At 55.9% G+C, this 21,095-nt stretch overlaps 1 protein-coding gene across 2 annotated transcripts in view; it reads right to left on the reverse strand.

Moving 5' to 3' along the window:
* The window catches only part of MEGF8 (multiple EGF like domains 8), a 41,594-nt gene that overhangs the window by 6,602 nt on the left and 13,897 nt on the right, over positions 1-21,095 (reverse strand). The window contains exons 13-34 of one of the 2 annotated variants that reach the window (XM_061174514.1): positions 18,590-18,790; positions 17,993-18,193; positions 17,310-17,546; positions 16,364-16,482; positions 16,145-16,276; positions 15,941-16,054; positions 15,178-15,426; positions 14,470-14,669; positions 13,938-14,148; positions 13,591-13,840; positions 12,941-13,073; positions 11,176-11,423; positions 10,975-11,085; positions 10,699-10,817; positions 10,110-10,317; positions 9,394-9,565; positions 8,669-8,832; positions 7,763-7,907; positions 6,094-6,325; positions 4,926-5,049; positions 4,570-4,783; positions 4,201-4,415 (exon numbers count right to left, since the gene is read on the reverse strand). In XM_061174514.1, the coding sequence (XP_061030497.1) occupies positions 4,201-4,415; positions 4,570-4,783; positions 4,926-5,049; positions 6,094-6,325; positions 7,763-7,907; positions 8,669-8,832; positions 9,394-9,565; positions 10,110-10,317; positions 10,699-10,817; positions 10,975-11,085; positions 11,176-11,423; positions 12,941-13,073; positions 13,591-13,840; positions 13,938-14,148; positions 14,470-14,669; positions 15,178-15,426; positions 15,941-16,054; positions 16,145-16,276; positions 16,364-16,482; positions 17,310-17,546; positions 17,993-18,193; positions 18,590-18,790 (3,999 nt within the window). Of the gene's footprint in view, positions 1-4,200; positions 4,416-4,569; positions 4,784-4,925; positions 5,050-6,093; positions 6,326-7,762; positions 7,908-8,668; positions 8,833-9,393; positions 9,575-10,109; positions 10,318-10,698; positions 10,818-10,974; positions 11,086-11,175; positions 11,424-12,940; positions 13,074-13,590; positions 13,841-13,937; positions 14,149-14,469; positions 14,670-15,177; positions 15,427-15,940; positions 16,055-16,144; positions 16,277-16,363; positions 16,483-17,309; positions 17,547-17,992; positions 18,194-18,589; positions 18,791-21,095 lie in introns of both variants that reach the window. The other variant, XM_061174513.1, reaches the window with a different exon arrangement.

The raw sequence follows: 21,095 nt of genomic DNA on the forward strand, positions 1-21,095 counted from the left end.
ATGAAGAGAGCAGAGAGAGGCAAGAAAAGAGCAGAGACAGAAGGAGGCAGAGATGAGAATCACACACCCCAAAGACAGGCGGACAGGCAGCTTTCCAGGCTCCATCTCCAGCCCCTGGTAGGGCCTGGCTGCACTCTCCACCTGGGTTACAAGAGGCACCACTGTGTCGGTATAATGAGCCCCTTTACCCACCTGGCTTGGGATGCAGCTGTTTCTTACAATCAAAGAAAGGCAATGATCCCAGGTGGAAAAAGAAACAAGCCATCAGGAGCGGGGGTGCCAGCCACAGCCTCTTAGAAAGAACATGGACCCAGCTGCTGGGGCAACAGGATCCTCCCGCCCTTGGCTGGGAAGCTGAGGAGTCCGTGGTCAGGGGCTGCACAGCAGCTCACACACACCATCACTTATCGTGTCCTGGGACCCAGACACGGTGCTCAACGAGGTTCACACTCCTGGGAACTTACCTCAGTGTATGAGAGCGTTTTATTTACGGCTTGGGCCTTAAGTAAAGTATAAGAGGAAAGAGATTAGTCTAGGCTGGCTGTCTGGAAGCACTTAGGAAGAAACAAAGCTACCATGCAGTCCTGAAATAGAAAACCCCAACAGCTGTGGCCGGAGCTCTGAGTCCCTACGGGTTACGCCGGTGATGAGCCGAGCCTGGCTGAACTGCCAGAGCCAAATTCTCCTCCAGGTTAGGCTTCCAGATCTGAATTTAGTGCACCCCTTGGCACACAGCGGGGGCAATCTGGAAGGGGCCCAAAAGAAGCCCAAGGCTCCAGTCTGCTCAGCACTTTCTGCTGGGACCCCCCCCTAGTGGCCAAATGTGATGCTGCCCAATACCATAAACTGCATTTCCTGTATTCCTGGAAGAGATGCAGGATCCTAGCTCGCCTGCTGACATATGGCCACAGCCTAGCAAAGTGCCCGGCACAAGGAAGGTGCTCAATGAAAAATTTGGGAAAAGGACAAAGGGAAGGAGGGAAGCCGCCAGCCAGCCAGCCAGCCAGCCAGCCGGGGAAGAGAGCACCTTGTTGTCTGCCCCAGGCTCTGAGGCCAAAGGCATTCAGAAGAACAATGCCTGACTGTTAAAATAAGGCTGCCCTTGAGCCAAATCACAACAGGTCTGCTCTGCGCACCTGTTACGATTGATCTGTGTTTTTAAAACACCTGAGCCAACAGTTTTAACTGATTTTCCCAGAAATCAGATCTGGCAGCAGCCCTCTGACACTCCCATGCAGCATCAGCTCCGCGCTCTCCATTCAGCCGCCCCACCACTCCCTCCCGCCTCACACCTCCTGAGCTGCCTGCAGGCTCTCTGGTGTTGCCTCCCAGTCCCTGGGATCCCAATAAAGACAAACAATGGAAATCTCAATAATATTTAGGGAGGACGTGTATCACCGGAAGGACCCCAGGCCTGAGGACGAGAGGCCTCTGCTTGTTAGAGGTGCCACCGCAGGGGGCCTCTGTCCTTGCAGCCACCCTGAGAGCCCCACGGGGAGCACCCCCCACTCCCAGCCGCTGCACTGACCCTCTTGGTGTGTCCCAGACAGCGGAGACTGGGAATCCTCCCAGTGGGCCGAACGTGGGGACGTTACTGAGTTTTTACTGAATAGCAGGCCGGGCTCCACGCTCTACATACATTCTCCCATCTAATTTGGATGACCTTCCTATGGGACGGTGTGGTATGATACAAAAATATATCTGGTCTTTGTCCCCGGTTCCTGATCCTGAGCTACTAAAACACATAGGGGTTCCTGAGCGGTGGGGATGTCTTGCTGTTTCATAAGGAAACCCTTTCACACCTGAGTTTATGCTAATGGGGTGACTTAGGGGAGTCAGCAGAAAAAGCAAGTGATTAGAGCCCCACCCACTCACCCGGGGTCAGGGGAGAGATTGAGCTCTATAAAAACACTTGAACAATGAGATTCAGGGGACTTCCCTGGCGGTCTGGTGGTTAGGACTCTATGCTTTCACTGCTGTGGACCGGGGCTCAACCCCTGGTCGGGGAACTAAGATCCCGTAAGCCGCGCGGCACGGCCAAAAAAAAAAAGAACAACAGTGAGATTCAGAGAGCTTCCAGGTTGATGAATGCATCTTCTGGGAGGGTGGCATGTCCAGAGAAGGCATGGAAACTCTGCATGCCTTGCCCTATTCATCTCTTCTATTTGGCTCTTCCTGAGTTGTATCCTTTATAATAAACCAGTATTAGTAAGTAAATGTTTCTCTGAGTTCTGTGAGCCATTCTAGCAAATTATCAAACCTGCAGGGGGGTGGTAGGAACCCCCAATTTACAGCCAGTTAGCCTGGATTTGTGACTGGCATCTGAAGTGGGAGCAGTCTCGTGGAACTGAACACTTTAACCTGTGGGATCTGACTCTGATCTCAGGTAGATAGTGTCAGAAATTAACTGAATTGTTGAACACACAGTTGGCGTCCAGAGAACTGGAGAATTGGTTGTTGGTGTTGGAAAACACCCCAGACAGGGTCTGTTGATAGCGCTCCTATTTTACCAAAGACTCATGTAGGCTCTTGGGTTGTGAGATGGTGAGTAATCACACCTCAGTTGGGTCTTGCACAATCTTGCACAATAAAGATGAACGAGAAGTAGACAGACTCACAACTCTGGCCCAGTGACACTGTTTCTGGATATGACAGCAGTAGCTGAAGCTTTCTTATCTCCTGCTGAGGTGGGGCTGGTGTTGACTGCCTGTGTCTGCCACTGGGACAGCTAAATCATGCCAGGCAGAGGCATCTTTGGTTTTTTTGTTTTGTTTTGTTTTTCGGCCGTGCCGCACAGCTTGTGGGATCTTAGTTCCCCGACCAGGGATTGAACCCGGGCCCTCGGCAGTGAAAGTGCGGAGTCCTAACCACTGGACCAGCAGGGAATTCCCCCCAGAGGCGTCTTTGGAATGGACTTTATGAGACAGCACGCACTGGGCAGCCAAGGGGTGGACTGTACCTCCCCAGACCATGCCCATGTTCAAGAATCATCTCTCTAGACCATAGCCATGGATGAGGGGTGGATCTGAATGGCCGTGTCAGAAGCAGTGCTCCTTCCCTTCCCCGGTCACATCTCACTGGACCACGGCTGGACATCTAACTCGTGAGCTGAGCTGAAGTCTTCCCCGAGAATGTGAACTAACAGAAGAACACAGAGATGACTGTGGTCTCTGGAATCAGAAAGTCACATAGAGACTCCCCTGGTGGTCCAGTGGTTAAGAATCCGCCTTCCAATGCAGGGGACGCGGGTTTGACCCCTGGTCGGGGAACTAAGATCCCACATGCCGTGGGGCAACTAAGCCTGCGTGCCGCAATTACTGAGCCCGTGTGCCACAACTACAGAGAAGCCTGCGCGCCGCAACAAAGAGCCCACAGGCCTCAACTAAGACCCAACGCAGCCAAGTAAATAAATAAATAAATAAATATTTTAAAAAAAAGAAAGTCACATAGACTGAGGATCAAGGTCTGCCAGTTGAGGCGATGTGTGTTGATGATCAAGCCAAGAGAAACCAGAGGATGGAGACGCGCAGAAAACAGCTGAGATCAGAGACCAGGCAGCCCGAGAAGGATGAAGCAACGGTACTTCCTACCTTCAGACAACATCAAATACCCCCGGTTCCTTATAATAACACCAGCTCGAGTGGGTTTCTGTTTCTTACAACCAAAAATTCTAAAAGTAGAGAGAGAAAGAGATGGAGGAGGAAAGTGGAAAGGTGTGGGAGGGAGAAGGGAGATGGTATTGAGTCATGGGAAGGATGAGCTTCCCATGGGCGAGGAGAGCTTAATTGAGAGTTGGAGAGACACCAGGGTTGAGGAGTCAGGAAGGGGGCGCTGGGACATGACGGGGAGACTCACAAGGCAAGGAGAGGGACTTCCCTGGTGATCCAGTGGTTAAGACTCCACGCTTCCACTGGGGGCGTGGGTTCGATCTCTGGTCAGGGAACTAAGATCCCCCAAGCCGTGAGACGTGGCCAAAAGAAAAAAAAAAAAAAAAACAACAACAAGAACAAGGCAAAGAGGGAAGAAAGAGATGTTGGAAGGGGAGAGAGAAGAGAAAGTGGGAAGAAAGAGAAAGTGTGATGGTGGGACCAGCCCTAAGGAAATGGAGGCGGAGGTAGGACAGCGGCGGCGGGGCTGGAGAAAGGTCAGTGCGCAGCAGGGAGGAGGGCCACCGCACACCCCGCTGGGGGCAGTCAGTACCTGTTGGAGGCTGCTGCTCCAGACACAGTGCTGCCAGCCCCCGTCTGCACCCTTGGAGTCCAGGCAGGAGGTGCAGTTGGGCAGGAGGTGACAGGGCGTGGGGCAGGGCAGCGGGGGCGATGATTCTACCGGCATCGGGGACACGTTCAGCAGAGAGTGGCTGAAGCACGTCCAGTCATAGGTGGGCTGCACCGAGAGGATGCGGCGGGTCTCCCCTGGGGTTGGGGGCACACGGATCAGAAGCAGGTCCAGGCCCCCAGCCCCCTCCCCTCCTCCTCCCTCAAACCAGGCCCCTGAGCCCCTTGCGTCCTTGGAGCAGGAATCCAGGCCCCCAGACTCTCCTCTCGGGGAGCAGGCCTCAGCGCTCACCAGTCCTCTTGAACTGCCGCGTCCACATGCACTTGCCCTCCCTCGTGCACTGCTCGCAGTCGGCCGCCCCACACACGGCCTCCGAGCAGTTCCCAGCCCAGAAGACCTCGCGCTGGTTGATGCGACAGTCATTCTCCGAGGTGCAGGACCCATTGCGCCCGATGCAGGCACCCTCAGGGCAGTTGGTACACCACTTACAGCGGGGGGCAGATGCCTGGCGGGGGGATACGGGCTCAGCGGGGTTGTCAGGGCCCCCAGCATCCCCCCAGCCTCAGCTCTTGCCACCCAATCCCAGCTGAAGAGCTCAGTGGTGCTTGAGCCACGCCCCTTTCCCCACCCCTACCCCCATCATTCACCTCTCCATCTCCAGGCTGCAGGGTCCGGGGATGGCGGGCCAGGCACTCACTGCAGGTCCGCAGACGTCGACATTCCTCGGGGGAGTGGGGCATTGGAGAGCAGGGGGGACCACCACAGCCCAGCCTGGGGGGACATGAGGTCTGGCTCATCACATTCAGCCAGGCCCCACCCTTCCTCCTCACCCTCGCCTCTTCCCGGTGCCTCGTGGACACCGTCCTGCAGGCCCCACATATGCATCCCAAACTGCTCTCAGCACAGGCCTCCCAAAGCTGCTCCTCCCCACCTCACTTGGTGATGGTCCCACGTCCACCTATCACCCAGGCCAGAGACACGGGAAGATAGCCCATGTCCTCCTGGCCCTCCAGCCATCGAGGCCTCTGCCTCCTGAATTCTTCTCTGACCATCCCCTCCTCCTCCACCCCTGCAGCCCCCCGCCCAGTTCAAGTCTCCCCCTTCCAGGCCTCCACCTGCAGCCTCCCCTCACCACCCCCTCCTACACAAGCCTACCCCTGCCCTCTCCTGCTTAAACCTTCTGGGGCTCCCCATCACCCACAGTGGAGGGCCATAATCCCTTACTCAAAATCCTTGAAGGCACACCTGTTTCAGAACTTTCCAGGTTTCAGAAAAGCAGTGGGTGCACCCGCTGTTACATAATACCCCTAGCAGAGTCTGGGGGAGCACCTTAAAAATCACACCCTTTAATATTCTGTAGTAAACATGGTGACACATACAATGGGACAAAACAAAGCCCGTCAGTAGCTTCATACCAGTGCAGGATAACTGCGCAGTCCAGTTAGTTTGTGCTAAACCTAGGACAGCGCCTTCAGTCTCCTGATATGTTTGGATTCCCAAACTCCAGGCAAGGAGTCTCTGGAGCTGGACGGAGCCCAGTTCAGCCAGGCACTGGAAGGCCTTTCTGAGCTGACCCACCCACCTTTCCAATCTCATTCTTCCCCAACTCAGATGGTTTCTAAAATACACCAGATACAGCCCCACCTCTGAACCCTCATGGTCTAAACTTGACTGGGTCATTTAGGGCCCAGTTCAGACTCAGCTAACCCCAGCCCACAAACAGGACTCCCCACTCGGTGGGGCCTGGCACAGAACCCACTTTGGAGGGCACCAGTACCACCCCCCCATCCACGTGCTGTCAGTCTCCATGGTTACCTATGGGCCTGGTCCCCGGACAGGCAGGCCCCATGGCACCAGGTACAGGCCCCAGACTGGTTACAAGCTTCGGGCGAGGGCAGCAGGTGGCAGGGGTCAGGGGGCAGGGTCAGGGCCAGCAGGCGGCCCAGGGCCACTCCCCCAAAGCCTCCTGAGATATACAGGCGACCCCCTACCGCCGCCACAGCATGGGCCACAGACTCCTCCATTGGCGGTCCCACAGAGGCTGGGCCTGGGGAGAGACAGAAAGTTCAGAGAGAGAGAGCAGGAGACTCAAGGAAGAGAGTCACACAAAGGTACCAGTCAGACAGGGATGCTGAGAGGAGAGACAGTCTAAGGAGAGCAGAGACAACGAAAGACAGAGAGAAGATAGATAAGGCCAAATAGGACAAGAGCATCAGACACAGACAGCAAGACAAAAGAGAGGGAGAGAGACACATAAACAGAAAAAAGGAACAGAAAAGAGTGGAATAAGAACAGAGACAAATGTTGTGGAACCCGGGGACTTCCCTGGCGGTCCAGTGGTTAAGACTCCGCGCTTCCACTGCTGGGGGCGCGGGTTCCATCCCTGGTCGGGGAACTAAGATCCTACATGCTGCGTGGCACGGCCAAAAAAAAAAATGTTGTGGAACAAGACCAAGGTGGTGGTTGAACCACACTGTGAAGGTACTAAATGTCGCTGAATTGTTCGTTTTACGATGACTAATTTTGTTATGTGAATTTCACCTAATTTTTTTTAAATCCTCAAAAAAAAAAAAAGAGTCACAGAATAGTGGAAAAAATAGAGTAAGAGCAAAAGAAAGTTAGAGGGCTTCCCTGGTGGCGCAGTGGTTGAGAATCTGCCTGCCAATGCAGGGAACACGGGTTCGAGCCCTGGTCTGGGAAGATCCCACATGCCGCGGAGTGACTAGGCCCGTGAGCCACAATTGCTGAGCCTGCGCGTCTGGAGCCTGTGCTCCGCAACAAGAGAGGCCGCAATAGTGAGAGGCCCGCACACCGCGATGAAGAGTGGCCCCCACTTGACGCAACTAGAGAAAGCCCTTGCACAGAAACGAAGACCCAACACAGCCATAAATAAATAAATAAATAAATAAAATTTAAAAAAAAAAAAAAATTCAACTTTAAAAAAAAAAAAAAAAGAAACAAAGACCCAACATAGCAATCAATCAATCAATCAATCAATCAATATTTGGGGAAAAAAAAAAAAAAAAGAGAGTTAGAGACAGAGGGTCAGAGAGAGAAACAAAAAGCAAAGGAGACAGGCCCAGAGACACACACACACACACACACACACAGTCACTTACAATGACTGTCAAATGAAATAAAACGGCAAGATACAATCCCTTTCCAGCCTATGAACTGGAAGGAAGCACCCTCACATATGACAGTCGTTGTCTCTAGAGAATGGGATTATGGGGGATTTTTTCCTTCCTATTTTACAAATTATCTACCATGACTATCATTACTTCATAAACAGAATTAAAAACTTTTCTAAGAAAAAAAAAGAAGGAGGGTGTCTCCGTGGGTGCTTAGATAACGTGGAGAGGACAGGAGTTTCGCTTGTGGGCCTGAAGGGGCCCAAATGACCCTTAATGAGTGAGAGTCGCAGGACAGGGCCAGGGCTCCCCCTGGTTGTCCCGGGGCCTCCCAGGGAGAGTGGTGGACTTACGGATGAGGTCGGGCAGGAGCCAGGTGTTGCAGTTGACCTGGTAGAGCAGAACATCGCTGCTGAACTCGTCAGGGTCCGAGCGCCCCCCGAGGACCACCATGGTGTCCCCTAGCAAGGCTGAGGCGTGGAAAAGTCGGGGGCGGGGCTGATGGGGAGACACACGGCAGGACGGCCTGTCAGAGCCCACAGTCGTCCGCTCTTCGTGCTCCCTCTCAGCCCACCCGCCACTCCGAACCTCCCCACGCCCCAGCCCCTACCAGACCACCCAATCCTAACCTTCCTCAAATCTCACCTCCTTCCTCCGGGAAGCCTCCCTCATTCCTCAGAGCTGTCTCCACAGCCATCTCCTTTCCCTGAACTCCCAGAACCCCCAAACCCCATGCAGTTCCTCAGGAACCCAGCCTCAGATGCTTGAGATGAGCCCCACATTTCTTGTGTGACCTCGCCAGCTGGGCCGGGGCGTATCCTGCTGGGGCTCTTACTTCCATCTCCCTTGCGGTCCAGCCCCAAGGAGGGTTTGGGAATATGTTTGTGGATGGCAAATGCAATTGTCTCTAATCAGCATACGCGGGGTTTCATGCTCTCCCACACACTGTCTCCTTTGGCCTTGAAGGCACAAGGAGCCTCAGTGTCCCGTTTCACAGCTGGAGAGGCCAGGAAGGGGAGGGACCTGTCACGGCCACGCCCAGAGTGTGGCAGAGCTGGGGCAGAACCCAGGCCTCTGACCTCCTGGTCTAGGATTCTTACCTCCAAGTCACAGAGGGAAGAAGGGGAGACTTGGGGTACTGGAAAGGAGGCAGAGTAGGAATCCAAGGTTGAGCCAGTCCCCGGGGCACTGGGAAAGGGGGGGGGGCCTCCCCTCCCTCCTGCCCCCTACACTCATCTGTCTGGACCTTCTTTCCTGACCTTTGCCCCCTGAGAAGGGGCCAGCAGGCTCCAGGTGCGGTCAGGACAGTGCAGGGAGTAGAGCTCAGGGGAAGGGGCCGCCAGCTCCACGTGGAAGCGGAAGCCGCCAAACACGTAGAGGGAGTCAGTGGCCTCGTGATACACAGCGGAATGACCATAGAGACCTGGGGGTGGAGGGTGAGTGAGCACAGAGGCTGGGGGAAGGGCTGGTGATCAGGAACGCTCCCCATCTTCCTGGGCTCCCCCTCTCATGACCACACCACCACCCTACCAGGCCCTGAGGCCAGAGACCTGGAAGCCTTTCTCAACCCCTCCCTCTCCCTTCGGTTCTAAAGGACAACCATTAAAGAGACTCTGGGAAAGGGAAGAGAGGGAGACAGGGTGACCAGAATGACCTTGCGGACGGTGATCAAAGAATGTAGAAGGAGAGAGAGAGAAACGAAAATACCTGAGGGGCACTGATCTAGGACCTGGAAGAGGGAAAAAGTGACCCACTGCTACTGGGCAGGAGGCGGGCAGCTTCTCATGAAGTCTGGGAGGGGTATATAGAGAAACTGAACTTCTCAAAAGGCGGTATCCTGAGAATGTGAGTGGGTGATGGGGGCAGACAGGGAGACAACAGGTAGGGGGGGCAGTGACCACAGACTACAGGAGTGGACAGAGAGGATGGCTGGGAGTCAAAAGCGCAGCGCCCCCTCCCCGCCACGCCCCGTCCCCAGGCCCACCTGTGGGAGGTGTCCCGCTCTGGGCTCCGGACACCCAGGTGCCGGTCGCCAGCTGGTACTCAAGCAGCTGCTGGTTGAAGCCATTTTCAGGGGAGTAACCACCCACCAGGAGCAAAGACAGGCCTCGGCGGGCAGTAAGGGTGTGACCAGCAACTGCTGGCAGCTCCACGGTCTGCGGGGCCTCGGGGATGAAGGGTGGAGGTCACGGGGGTGGGGGGGCAGAGGTCAGGGGTCATTTTGTGGGTAGAAGCAAGGCTCAGAGTTTCCCGAACTCCCCTTGAACCACTAAGGAGGTAGTGAGCTGCCTGGGGCTGGTCAGACCCCAGGCCTTCCCGCCAGCCATGGTCCCGGCAGGTGAGCAGCAGACCTCTTGCTGTTTCTGCCTGCTCAGTGTCACTTCTTCAGGTAGGAGTAGCCTGGAGATCCTTTGGGAAGCCCTTGCTCCTCTGCTCTCACTCTGGCTGCATGGGGCTGACTGTACCGGCTCCACAGCGGGCTGTGCCCCAGCCTGGAGACCAGAGCCTCACGTCCCCTTGGCTAGGGATTGACTCAGGAATTAAATGTGACCCAGAGTGGCCAATGAAATTCAATTCTGGGACTTGTGCTGGAGCCCTGGGAGGAAGCCTCTTCCTCTGGGGGCAAAGCTGGCAGGAGCTGCTTTGGTCATCTTTGCTAGAGCCTGGTTGTGGGGACTAGGGGAGGGGAGAGATGCTCACCTTCTCCTGCCGCCACTGCAGGGTGGTGAGGTTGAGGACCCAGAAATCCCGGGCGACACCCCCAGCCGTGAGCCCCCCCAACAGGTACATAGCACCACGGCCAGCAGGCACATAGGCAGCTGCATGGAAGGAGCGGGGTGAGGGGCCTGGGCCCCCATCCTCAGCTCCTGCCAACATCTGTGTCCACCGCCGTTCGCTCACTGAGTACCTGGGGCCAAGATGCAATAAAGCAGCCTCACTATACAGTCATACCAGCATCCCCTTGGGTGGCCCCCCTACACACTGGTATCCCAGCATCCCCTGGGATCACCCCCACACTTGGCAGGTATCCCAAAACCCCTAAGGTGACCCTCCTGTGACAATCACCTTACCATCCCCTGGGGTAGCACCACCCAAATAAGTATCCCAGTCCCTGAGGTCAGCCTCCTGCGACAAGTGTCCCAGCATCCTTTGGGGTATCCTTCACCTGTAGAGGTTTTTCTGCACCCCCCCCCCCCACCGAGGGGACTCTTATGTGAGAGACATCTCAGTGTCCCCTGAGGTAACCTTTTCTCATTCAGGTATCCCGCCTCCCCAGGGCAGTCCTCACCTGTACAGGTTTCCCAGCAGCCCCTGGGGCAGACCCAGGCCCCCAAACATCCACAAGGTGGCCTCAGGTCCCTCCACCATAGTGTGCCCCAGGCGGTGCAGGAAGCGGCTAGCGGTGTCCTGTGGGTGGAGTGCGGATATGAGGGCTCAGGTAAGGTCATTACAGAGTGTCAGGCTGGGTCTAGGGTCTATGGGGTAGTCTCAGGAGTGGAATGGGGGGACGATCCAGGAGACGGGCTGCACGGCACCTCCCCGGAGAGTGGCGTCCACAACTCACGGCTGAGAGGCGGCTGTCCATGAGGGTCTCCCAGACCAGCTGCCCACCGTCCAGCTTTGTGGCACAGTCAGGGCCCCCGAAGCCCTCAGCACAGATGCACACGCCCAGGCTCTGGGGAACAGCAGAAGGAAGCTGGGGAGGAGCCCTGACTACCCCCACCCAGCTCCCTGTCCCGCCCAGCTTGCCCTCTTTCACCTGTACCTGGTTACAGGTCCCTGCCCCGTTGTGGGCATTACAGTTCTCAGGACACAGAGCCATGCGGCAGTGTGGGCCAGCCCAGCCCTGGGGACATCGGCAGAGTCCAGCATCTGCGGCCCCGTCCTGGGGCACACACTCCTGGGGGACAGGGCAACTCCCGGGGCCCCCTGACCCACAGCGGGCAGAGCCCACGGAGGCGTTGAAGCCCCAGGACGAGGAGCCGTTGGCCTCCCAGTGCAGCACCAGCAGCCCTGTTGGAGAGAGTCCAGAGGCTTGTCACAAGGCCTCAGTAAAGTGATATTTAAAGAGAGGGGTGGGGGTTTCCCCGGTGGCACAGTGGTTAAGGATCCGCCTGCCAATGCAGGGGACACGGGTTCGAGCCCTGGTCCGGGAAGATCCCACATGCCACGGAGCAAATAAGCCCGTGTGCCACAACTACTGAGCCTGTGCTCTAGAGCCATGAGCCACAACTACGGAGCCCGCGTGCCACAACTACTGAAGCCCACGCACCTAGAGCCCGGGCTCCGCAACAAGAGAAGCCACCGCAATGGCAAGCCCACGCACCGCAACAAAGAGTAGCCCCCGCTCGCCGCAACTAGGGAAAGCCCGCGTGCAGCAACAAAGACCCAACGCAGCCAAAAATAAATAAAAATAAAAATAAATAAATTTATTAAAAAAAAGAGAGAGGGGTGGCCTGCAGGCCCTCTGACCTCATCACCTCCCACTCTCCCGGCCCTCTTCGCTCCAGCACCACCGACCCGCTTCCTGTTCTCAGAGCCTGGGCGTCTGCTATTCCTCCACCTGAACTAGTTGCCCTTTGCCCACACCGTGAAATCTCCCTTCTGCAAAGACTCCCTCCCCAACTCCCCAGACAAGCCAGGCTCCCCACTCCTTTCCATTTCCTCCTGTCCCTTACCAAAAGTGTCACTATTCTGACTACAATTTGTTCCCTGGTCTTTGTCACTCTCCACCTCTGCTGTGAGTCCGCGAAGGCAGCGCCTGTGTCCCTTGTTCACTGCTACATGCCCAGAATTTAGCTCAGGCCCAGCTTACTGCAGGGAAACATTTGCTGAGTGAAATGAAATCGAGGGCCCCTCAGCTCTAGCTGCTTACTGTGAAGGGTCTGGGCTTGTGTGCAATCGCCGTCAGGCCAACTGCAACTCTGCCCTCTCTCTCACAGCCTTGGAGCCACTCTGATTTACAATATGAAGAGAAGCATTTCCAAACCTAGGCCCTTTAACTGCCATGGGTAACAAATTATTTCTAGTGCATCTCCATCAGCTAAGCACAGCTGAGGTAATGGGGCCTGGTAATTCTTGGTTGTGGGGGCTACAGCCTGTGCACTGCAGGATGCAGAGTAGCATCTCTGGCCTCCACCCACGAGATGCCAGTAGCAGCCCCAATCACGACAATCAGAATGTCTCCAGACATAGCCAAATGACCCAAGGGGCAAAGTCACTCCTGGTTGAGAACCAGCGGGCTGAGGAGATAGATGCTCAGGGGCCCTCGCACCAGCTACATTCTGTGTGTCCCTAAAACATGTCCCACGTGGACCTTCTTTCCAGAGACACAACCAAGCCAGTACAATCCTCTCTATTTGCCTCTCAGCTGAAGAAACTGAGACCCAGTGGTGGCAAGGGACTGCCAGCAAGTCTCCCAGCAAGTCAGCTGGCAGAGTCAGGCTGGGTTTTGAGCCCACCTCAGGTAGCAAGGTACAGGGACAAAGGACAGCCCAGGACAGAGGTCCCACTTCCCCCAGTCCCCATACCAGAGAGGGCCTGCACAGTGAGGGGCCTGTCCCGCCGCTGGCCGCAGAAGGCAGCAATGAGGCTACGGTCCGACTGGACGACACCAGTGTCCAGGAAGCGTGGGAATCCATCAAAGGCCAGGACATAGCTCAGCTGGAGAGGTGTAGAGTGGGATCAGGGGATGATGAGGATGAGAAAGAGGAATGCTTGGGGTCTGGGAGGAGGTGCAGCTCAAGAAGAGAGGGCAATCTGAGACTGGGGAAAAGGCTGCTTGAACCACCTGGGCAGACTGTCAAACTGTGGCATGGAGGCCACCATTCCCACTCCTGTGTTCATGACAGACATGGTTGATCAATCATGCATTCTTGCATGGAGCCTCTTTCTCAATGCACAGATCCTGGCAGCCACTACCAATCGATCAGAGTTGGCACACAAGGTACCAATATTTACCATACCTGGACTGGGGAATGGGAGACTGGAGTCCAGGAAACAGGAGGCAATCTGGGAAATGGGAGGGTCTGTGGGCTTAGGAACAAATGGGTAGGGGTCGGAGGAATAGAGTTGGCAGTTTGATGGATGAAAAAACAGGGACATGGGGGCCAGGGTCCCTGTGAAGATTCAGACTGAGTGGGGGAGACGTGGGCCTGTAATCAGTGCCCTTGGTGCTCACCGTGCAGGGGGTGCTGCTGTCGGGGGAGAAGGTGAGGGTAAGTGGGGGACAGAGGGTCCCAGGGGCACAGGGCTGTAGCACCTCGGTGGCTGAGACAACCCACACACAATAGGACAGGCCTGGCCCAGCTCTTGCTGCCCCACCACCGGGAGGCAGTAGCCCCCCAACCCGGCGTGAGCCCAGTGCCACGGAGGACACGTTGGTGAGGAGGGCACGACCCCCACACTCCCGGAAGCAGGAGCCACCAGCCCTGGGGAGATGGAGGAGAGCCAGCGTCAGACCAGTCCTGCCCTATCCCACCACGTCCCTAACCCCACCCTGCCCCGCCTGGCTGGCCCCTGGCTCACCGGGGGTCCCCATAGTAGCCAGGGGAGCAGAGCTGGCAGTGGGCGCCCTCAGTGTGGTCCTGGCAGAAGCAGAGCCCGCTGAGGTTGTCGCAGTGGCCTCGGCGTGGGTCCCCATGCCCGTTGCACTGGCAGGGCCGGCAGCCTCCTGAGCCTGTGGCGTTACCAAAGCTGCCCGGCCGGCACCGTTCGCAGTGTTCCCCCCACGTCCAGTCTGTGGAGGGCCCAGCAGCCAGGATGCAGAGTCAGGGCAAGGGTGAGAAGGAGCCCGACCCTCCCCAACCCCACCTGGCTCAAAGGAGGGTAACTGGAACCCCGACTGGGGAGCAACTGCAAATCCCAAGAGGGAGTGCGGAGGCCCGCCAGAGAGGTGGGTGGCACCGAAACCTGTCTGGGGTAAGGAGCAGGCAATGGGACAGAGGGACTCAGGGCTGGGTGAGGGGACGCAGAACCCCACACAGACAAAAGAAAACAGAAGCCCCAAGGAGGCTCCCTTGAGGCCAGTCCCGAGGAGCTCAGGATGAGGGCTGCTCACCCTGGCACTCATCGCAGAAGCCAGGCCCCCGCTTGTGGCAGTGGCTGTGGAAGTTGCAGCCACAGTCCCGGGAACAGCGGGGAGAGGGGGGTCCCGGGGCAGGCGTGGGAGGGGGCAGGTCCGATGTCCAGCCCAGGTCACACACGCAGGTGAAGTCTGGGGGGCCACTGCACATGCCGTGGCCACAGTCCTCCAGGCACCTGAGGAGGTGTGGCAGGGGTGGGGGAAGGACTGGGCAGGCTTGGAGACCCCAAGGCATCCACCCCTCACCCCACTCCACCCCATTATCTCCATGGCAACACCATCATAAGCTACTGCCTGTTCCACAGATCCTGGACTCCATGGGTGGCCGTGTCTCCAAGGCAACCCCATCACATGTAGTAACTCCTGTCTCTATAGTAACCAAATATCACCACTGGTGATCTGTTCCCTGTGAAAACCCCTTTCAACTTGGTCCTCCTCCATCTCTATGGCAACGCTGAAGCCTGTGGCCTGCAGTCCATGGGTGACCTGTCTCCACAGTAACTAGTGTTACACTGAGGACCCTATCACTCTAATAAGGGCCTGCTCTGCAAGGTAAAAACCCAAGGCTCACTGGGGAGGCTGGCTCCATGGGAGGCAGCCCAGCACCGTGATCATTTCCTCCCAACATCTCCGCATGCACCAGCCCTGGGGCGACATCTCCATGGAAACCCATGCCCCACTCACGTGCGGTTGCAGTATGTGATGCCATCACCCTGGTAGCCCCTCTGGCAGTGACACTCGTAGCTGAGGGGTGTGTTCAGGCAGGTCGCCCGCAGGTGGCACCGCGCCAGGCCCAAGCGACACTCATCCACGTCTGGACAGCGGGCATATGCCCAGCGGGCAGGGAGGGCCACAGACAGCCCCAGGCCCTCCCCGACCCACAGGGAGCAGTTACCCCCACCCAGAGGCCCGGAGAAGTCCCCCTGGAGGCAACTGGGGAAGGGGGGAGGTTGAAGAAGGTGGTTGGGTCGGGTGGGGTGGGGCGGGGGGGGGGGATGATAAAGAAACAAGAGACAGAGACAGCAAAACAGTAACAGGGAGAGGGGAGATCAATCAGAGAAAGAGAAAGAAATATGAATACGGAGAAAGACAGAAAGAGAAATGGAAGAGAGGCAGAGAAAAACCCAGAGAAGCCAGACAAAAAAAGATTTTAAAAGACAGGAGAGAGAGAGGGATACAGCGAAAGGGAGCCAGAAGAGAAACAGAAACAGACAAGAAGAAAGAAAACAGAAGGAAAGATGAGAGAAAACAAGTCACAGAGACGGGGAAAGAGATGGCAGGGAGAAAAGAGAGAGAAAAACAGAGAGAAGGAGAAGAGGGGAGAGAAAAACAGAGATGATGGTAAGAAAAAGGCAAAGGAGCAGAGAAACAAAGAGGCCGTTAGAATTAGGGTGGGCGGAGAGCCCCCACCCGGCCCCGCCCCCCCCAGGCCCCTGCCCTGCCTCACCGTCCCAGCGTGGGGTTGTCCTCATTGCCACACCAGCCACACTCGTGGCTCTGCAGACACTCGTGGCAGGTCAGGAAGCGGTCACAGCTCCGGCACCGCGGCTCTGAGTGCACGCTGCAGGGTGATGGGCGTGGGGCTGTCAGAGCCACCCCGCTACCCTGGTCCCCGGCCTCCCCTCCTGGAACCCTGCCACCCGGACCGCACCTGTCGTCCCAGCCGCGGCAGCCCCCGTGCGGGTACCGGGCCAGGTAGGCGGCGAACATGAAGCAGGCGTGGGTGGACTGGCACCAGGCACACTGGCTGGAGTTGGCCAGGCAGTCGTCGCAGGTCAGGCGCCTGGCGCGGGGAGCGGCGCACGGTCACCCCACGGCCTGGCCCCCACACACCCTCACGCACCCCCTCCCGGCGCCCAGCTGCGCTCACTGGCTGCAGAGCGGGGGACACTCTTGCAGGCTCTTCAGGGCACCCCGACCCCGGCCCCGCCGGCTGCACGCTGCGTCCCCCTTGCGGCTGGTGCTCTGATGCCACTCGCAGAAGGGGTCCTGGGAGGTCGGAGGAAGAAGAGCCCGGCTTGGCCCTCTCCCTGGGGCTCCCAGCGCCAGTCTCCCAGTGCCAGTTCAACAGGCAGCTGCCTCCCTTGCCTGCCAGGGCCCACAGACCCCTGTTCCAAGCCCAGCTCCTTGCTACAGCCACCGACATCCATGGGTTCTGCCTGACCAGCACCCACTCTCTTTTTGGGCAGTAGCACCACTTTATGTGGTCCAGGTGGGGCTGATTCAATCCCTGGGGTCCAGAGGTGGGCAGGGGGACACTCTCCTTCCTCCCAGCCTCACTGATTGGTCCAGGAGCTGGCACAAGCCCCAGCTAGAGCAAATGAAAGGCACTTCTGAGACTTCTGTTGAACTGAGGGGTGAGAGTCAGGTGGGGACAGAAAGGTGCTCTCCTTCCCCTTGGGGCTCCAGTGGCTGAGGCTCCCTCGCCACTCCCAAGGAATGAACCTCCAGGGAAAACGAGAACGTGCAATGGAGGGAGGTGAACAGCTGACTACACGGTTTGAACCTCTGGAGCTAGCAGGCCTAAAGACCTACTCTTGGACCCTGGTGTCTAAGGGGATAAATGCCCCTCTGGTGCAGAGGTGCTGAGTTGGGTATTCTGACCCGTGCAACATGCAGAGTCATGACTGCCAGGAGCCGACTCTCCAGCCCCTCTCCGCAGCTCACAAACGACAAGGGCCCCAACTGTCTACCCCACCACCGCCCACAGGGCCCCTCGGCTGCCCATGCCAGCTCTGGGGGGCCCACCCCCTTGCTCAGTCGCCTGCTTTGGCTGACTCCGTGCCGAGACCTCCCCACTGTGGCCCGGTGGGCACCTGGGTGCAGGCGTGGCAGTCTCGATGCTCCTCACAGAGTGGGCAAAGGGCAGGCACCAGCACCAGCAGGGACCCGCCGGCCCCGCGGTCCCCGCAGTGGGCCCCGCTCTGGCGCAGGTGGCAGGTCGCGCTGGCCAGGCACCAGCCGCAGCCCTGGTCTGCCAAGCAGCCCAGGCAGGAGGAGTAGGAGGTGCAGGCCGACGAGCGATAGGGCTCCAGGAAGAAGAAGGAGATCTCCTGGGGGAGGGGGTCATATGAGGGTCAGGGGTCCACGCTCCAAGTCAAGGTTTGGGATAGGGATTAGAGTTTGGAGCTAAAGACTTAAGTGTTTGGAGACAAGGTTGAGAACTCGGGCCTGTAGAAAGTCAGGATTTAGGACATCAGCAGACAAAAGGGGATCAGGGTTTGAGAAAATCCAGAGATTAGAGGTCAAAGTACGGAGGGCAGAAGTCAGGGTCAGCAAGATCAGGGCAGGAGGAGTCAGAGACGTGGGCAGGGGTCAGAATATGAGATCAGGTCAGACTCTGGGGGTCAGATGTTGGGGTCTAGGGAGGGTTCAAGGTGAGACCCAGAGCTCAAGAGTCAAGGAGTAAGAGGTCAGGGTCAAGGGAGTTAGTTTGTGGCCCACGGCATCTGAGGCCAGGGGCTGGGGTAGGGTCAGAGGCGGGGACCTGGGTACTCACGCTGCCACCTGGCACGCCAGTCCGGTCCCACAGCAGGGTGAGCTCGCTGTGTCCAGGGCCCGCTGAGCCGTTGAGCTGGCCCCGGATCTCTACCGCGTACTTGTGGCCCCGGCCAGGCAGTGGGAAGAGGCGAGCAGACCCTGGACGCTGCAGGCGCCTCGTCTCCTTCTCCTGCTGAGCCACCCAGCGCCCTACCTCCTCCTGAAGTAGGGGTGAGGGGCAGACAGGGGCCTCAGAACTTTCCACCCACACTGACCCCCTGAAACCCCCAAGAGCCCCAAACCTACCTAGCACCCACCCCCTCCTCTTCCCAGGAGGGCCTCAGAGTTTCTTAGACCCCCAAAACCTCCAAGCGCCACTAAACCTCCCAGCAACCCACCTCCTCCTCAGGGGAGTCTGACTTAGTAACTCAGACCCTTCCCTTTCTTCACAATCCACCCCCCACCCCGTTCTGTTCACAGCTGAAAACCCCAGGGTCCTCCCGCCACTAAGGATAGATCCCATGCCTCTGATTTCTCCCCATTCCTCCTACCCACCACACATCCAAGCCCCCATATTTACCATAAACAGCCCCCTGCATGTCGCAGGCACCCTCACCATGTTTTCGGCGTCAGGCCCACGGGCCATCCGGGCCAATACGTGCAGGCGCTGGGCCCGGGCCCACACGGCCACGTCCTCAGCCCCTGGCCCTCCAGGCCCTCCTGGCAGCAGTGGGTGGATGAAGCCACGGTAGACCAAGGACACGTCGGTCTCTGAGCTAGGTGTCAGGGTGATGGTCGTACTGCGGACAATCAAGACCTGTGCCAGCCAAGGAGGGAGGCATGCATGAGGACCTCTCTGCGTCGCCCCACAGTCCTCACACCTCTCCAGCCACATCAGAGCTAGAAAAGACCGGGCAACCCAATCTCCTTCCCTAGTTTACTAAATGGGAGACTGAGGCCAGAAGCAGGGGGGATAGCTCGCCCACGGTTACTCTGGGAGAAGAGTTGGGACCCCAACTCAGACAGCAGACAACAGGGTCCCAGCCCCTGCTCATCTCCACCTCTCATTAAACTCCAAGACCCTGGACCTTTCAGCATCTTCTTCCTCAACACCCCATCTTTCCACCTAAGCCCTTAAGAGTCCAGATCCCTTAACTAGGGGGTTTGGAGAACTTTCAGGTTAGTAAACACATTCATGTGCCAGGAGGGTGCCACACCCCAACCCCACAGGGACAGAAGCTCAGGCCCCTTCTGGACCTCATCCTACGCATCACGTTCTTTGTTATATAATGAACCAGTATATATGTTTAAAAAAGAAAAGAGTCCAGATCCAATTCCAACGTTTGAAGCGACGCACATACTACGTGATTTACTGCTAGTATGTGTTCTTGTAATTGTAAAAGAGTGGAACAACCCAAGTGTTCATCATGGGAGACTGTTTAAATAAACTGTAACCCTACGGCATCAGAATGTAAATGCAACATTATGAAGCTGTTAAAAAAAAAAAAAGAGGGTGTTTCCTAAGTTCTGTTATGGGAAGCTTGCCGGGATACATTAAGAAAAAAAAGGAGAATGAGAAAACAACAACAACAACAAAAAGACCAAAAAAAAAGAAAAAAGAAAAAAAGGGAAGTGGTAGTACAGTGTAGATAATATATTACTTTTGATGCAAGAAAGAAAAATAATTAAATGTCACATTTACTTGTATTTGAATAGTTGTAAACAGCGGAAGGATATAGAAGAAATCCAAATAGATCTTCTGGGGAGAGTTAGGGTGGTCTTGAGTTAGGGGGATGCTGAGGCCAGCTTCCCACACTAAGGGGTGAGGACGGGGTAGATGGAAGAGACTTTTCACTCAACAACTTTTTACACTGTTGTGGGGTTTTTTGTGTTGTTGTTTTTGTTTTTAACTATCTAGGATTCATTTATTCTATTTTATTTTTTTTAGCCACACTGCACGGCATGTGGGATCTTAGCTCCCCGACCAGGGGTTGAACCCTTGTCCCCTGCATTGGAAGCTCAGAGTCTTAACCACTGGATGCCAGGGAAGTCCCCATTGTTATGGTTTTTGAACCATGTGACTATAATACCTATTTTTTAAATTAATAAGGTACCACTGTGGAAAACACTTTGATGATTCCTCAATAAGTTAAACATAGGATTACCCCAGCAATTCCGCTCATACTGAAAATAGGTTTTCATCGCAATATTTGCAAATATCAATTCATTATGTTGTACACTTAAAATTAATATAAGGTTGTTTGTCAATTATACCTCAATTAAAAAAAAAAAAAAAAAAAAAGAGGGACTTCCCTGGTGGTCCAATGGTTAAGAATCCATCTTGCAATGCAGGGGACACCGGTTCAATCCCTGGCTGGGGAACTAAGATCCCACATGCCGCAGGGCAACTAATCCCGTGCACCACAACTAGAGAGCCCTCATGCCACAACTATAGACCCACGTGCTATGGAGCCTGTATGCCACAACTAGAGAGAAGCCCGCACACCGCAACAAAGAGCCCCCGCGCCACTACGAAAGATTCCACAGGCCACAACTAAGACCCGACAGAGCCAATAAATAAATAAATAAAATATTTTTTAAAAAAGGAAAAACTTGCCAACAGGTGTAAACAACCCAAATGTTATCAGCTGATGAATGGACATGGCATGGCCATACAATGGAATGTTATTCAGCCATAAAAACGAACAAAGTTCTGGGACTTCCCTGGTGATCCAGTAGCTAAGACTCTGTGCTCCCAATGGAGGGAGCCCAGGTTCGACTCCTGGTCAGGGAACTAGATCTCACAGGTCGCAACTAAGAGTTTGCATGCTGCAACTAAAGATCCCTCATGCTGCAACTAAAGATCCCATGTGCCACAACTAAGACCTGACACAGCTAAATAAATAAATAAATAAAAGAAAAAAATAAAGAAAAAAATGAACAAAGTTCTGACACATGCCACAACACGGATGAGCCTTGAAAACATTATGCTGAGTGAATGGAGTCACACACAAAAGACCACGTATTATATGATTCCATTTATATGACCTATCCAGAGTTAACAAATCCAGATACAGAAAAAGAAAAAGGTTAGTGGTTGCCAGGGGCCAAGGGGAGAGGGG

The sequence above is a fragment of the Eubalaena glacialis genome, chromosome 18 (genome assembly GCF_028564815.1).
Source record: "Eubalaena glacialis isolate mEubGla1 chromosome 18, mEubGla1.1.hap2.+ XY, whole genome shotgun sequence".
In the NCBI taxonomy this organism is placed as follows: Eukaryota; Metazoa; Chordata; class Mammalia; order Artiodactyla; family Balaenidae; genus Eubalaena; species Eubalaena glacialis.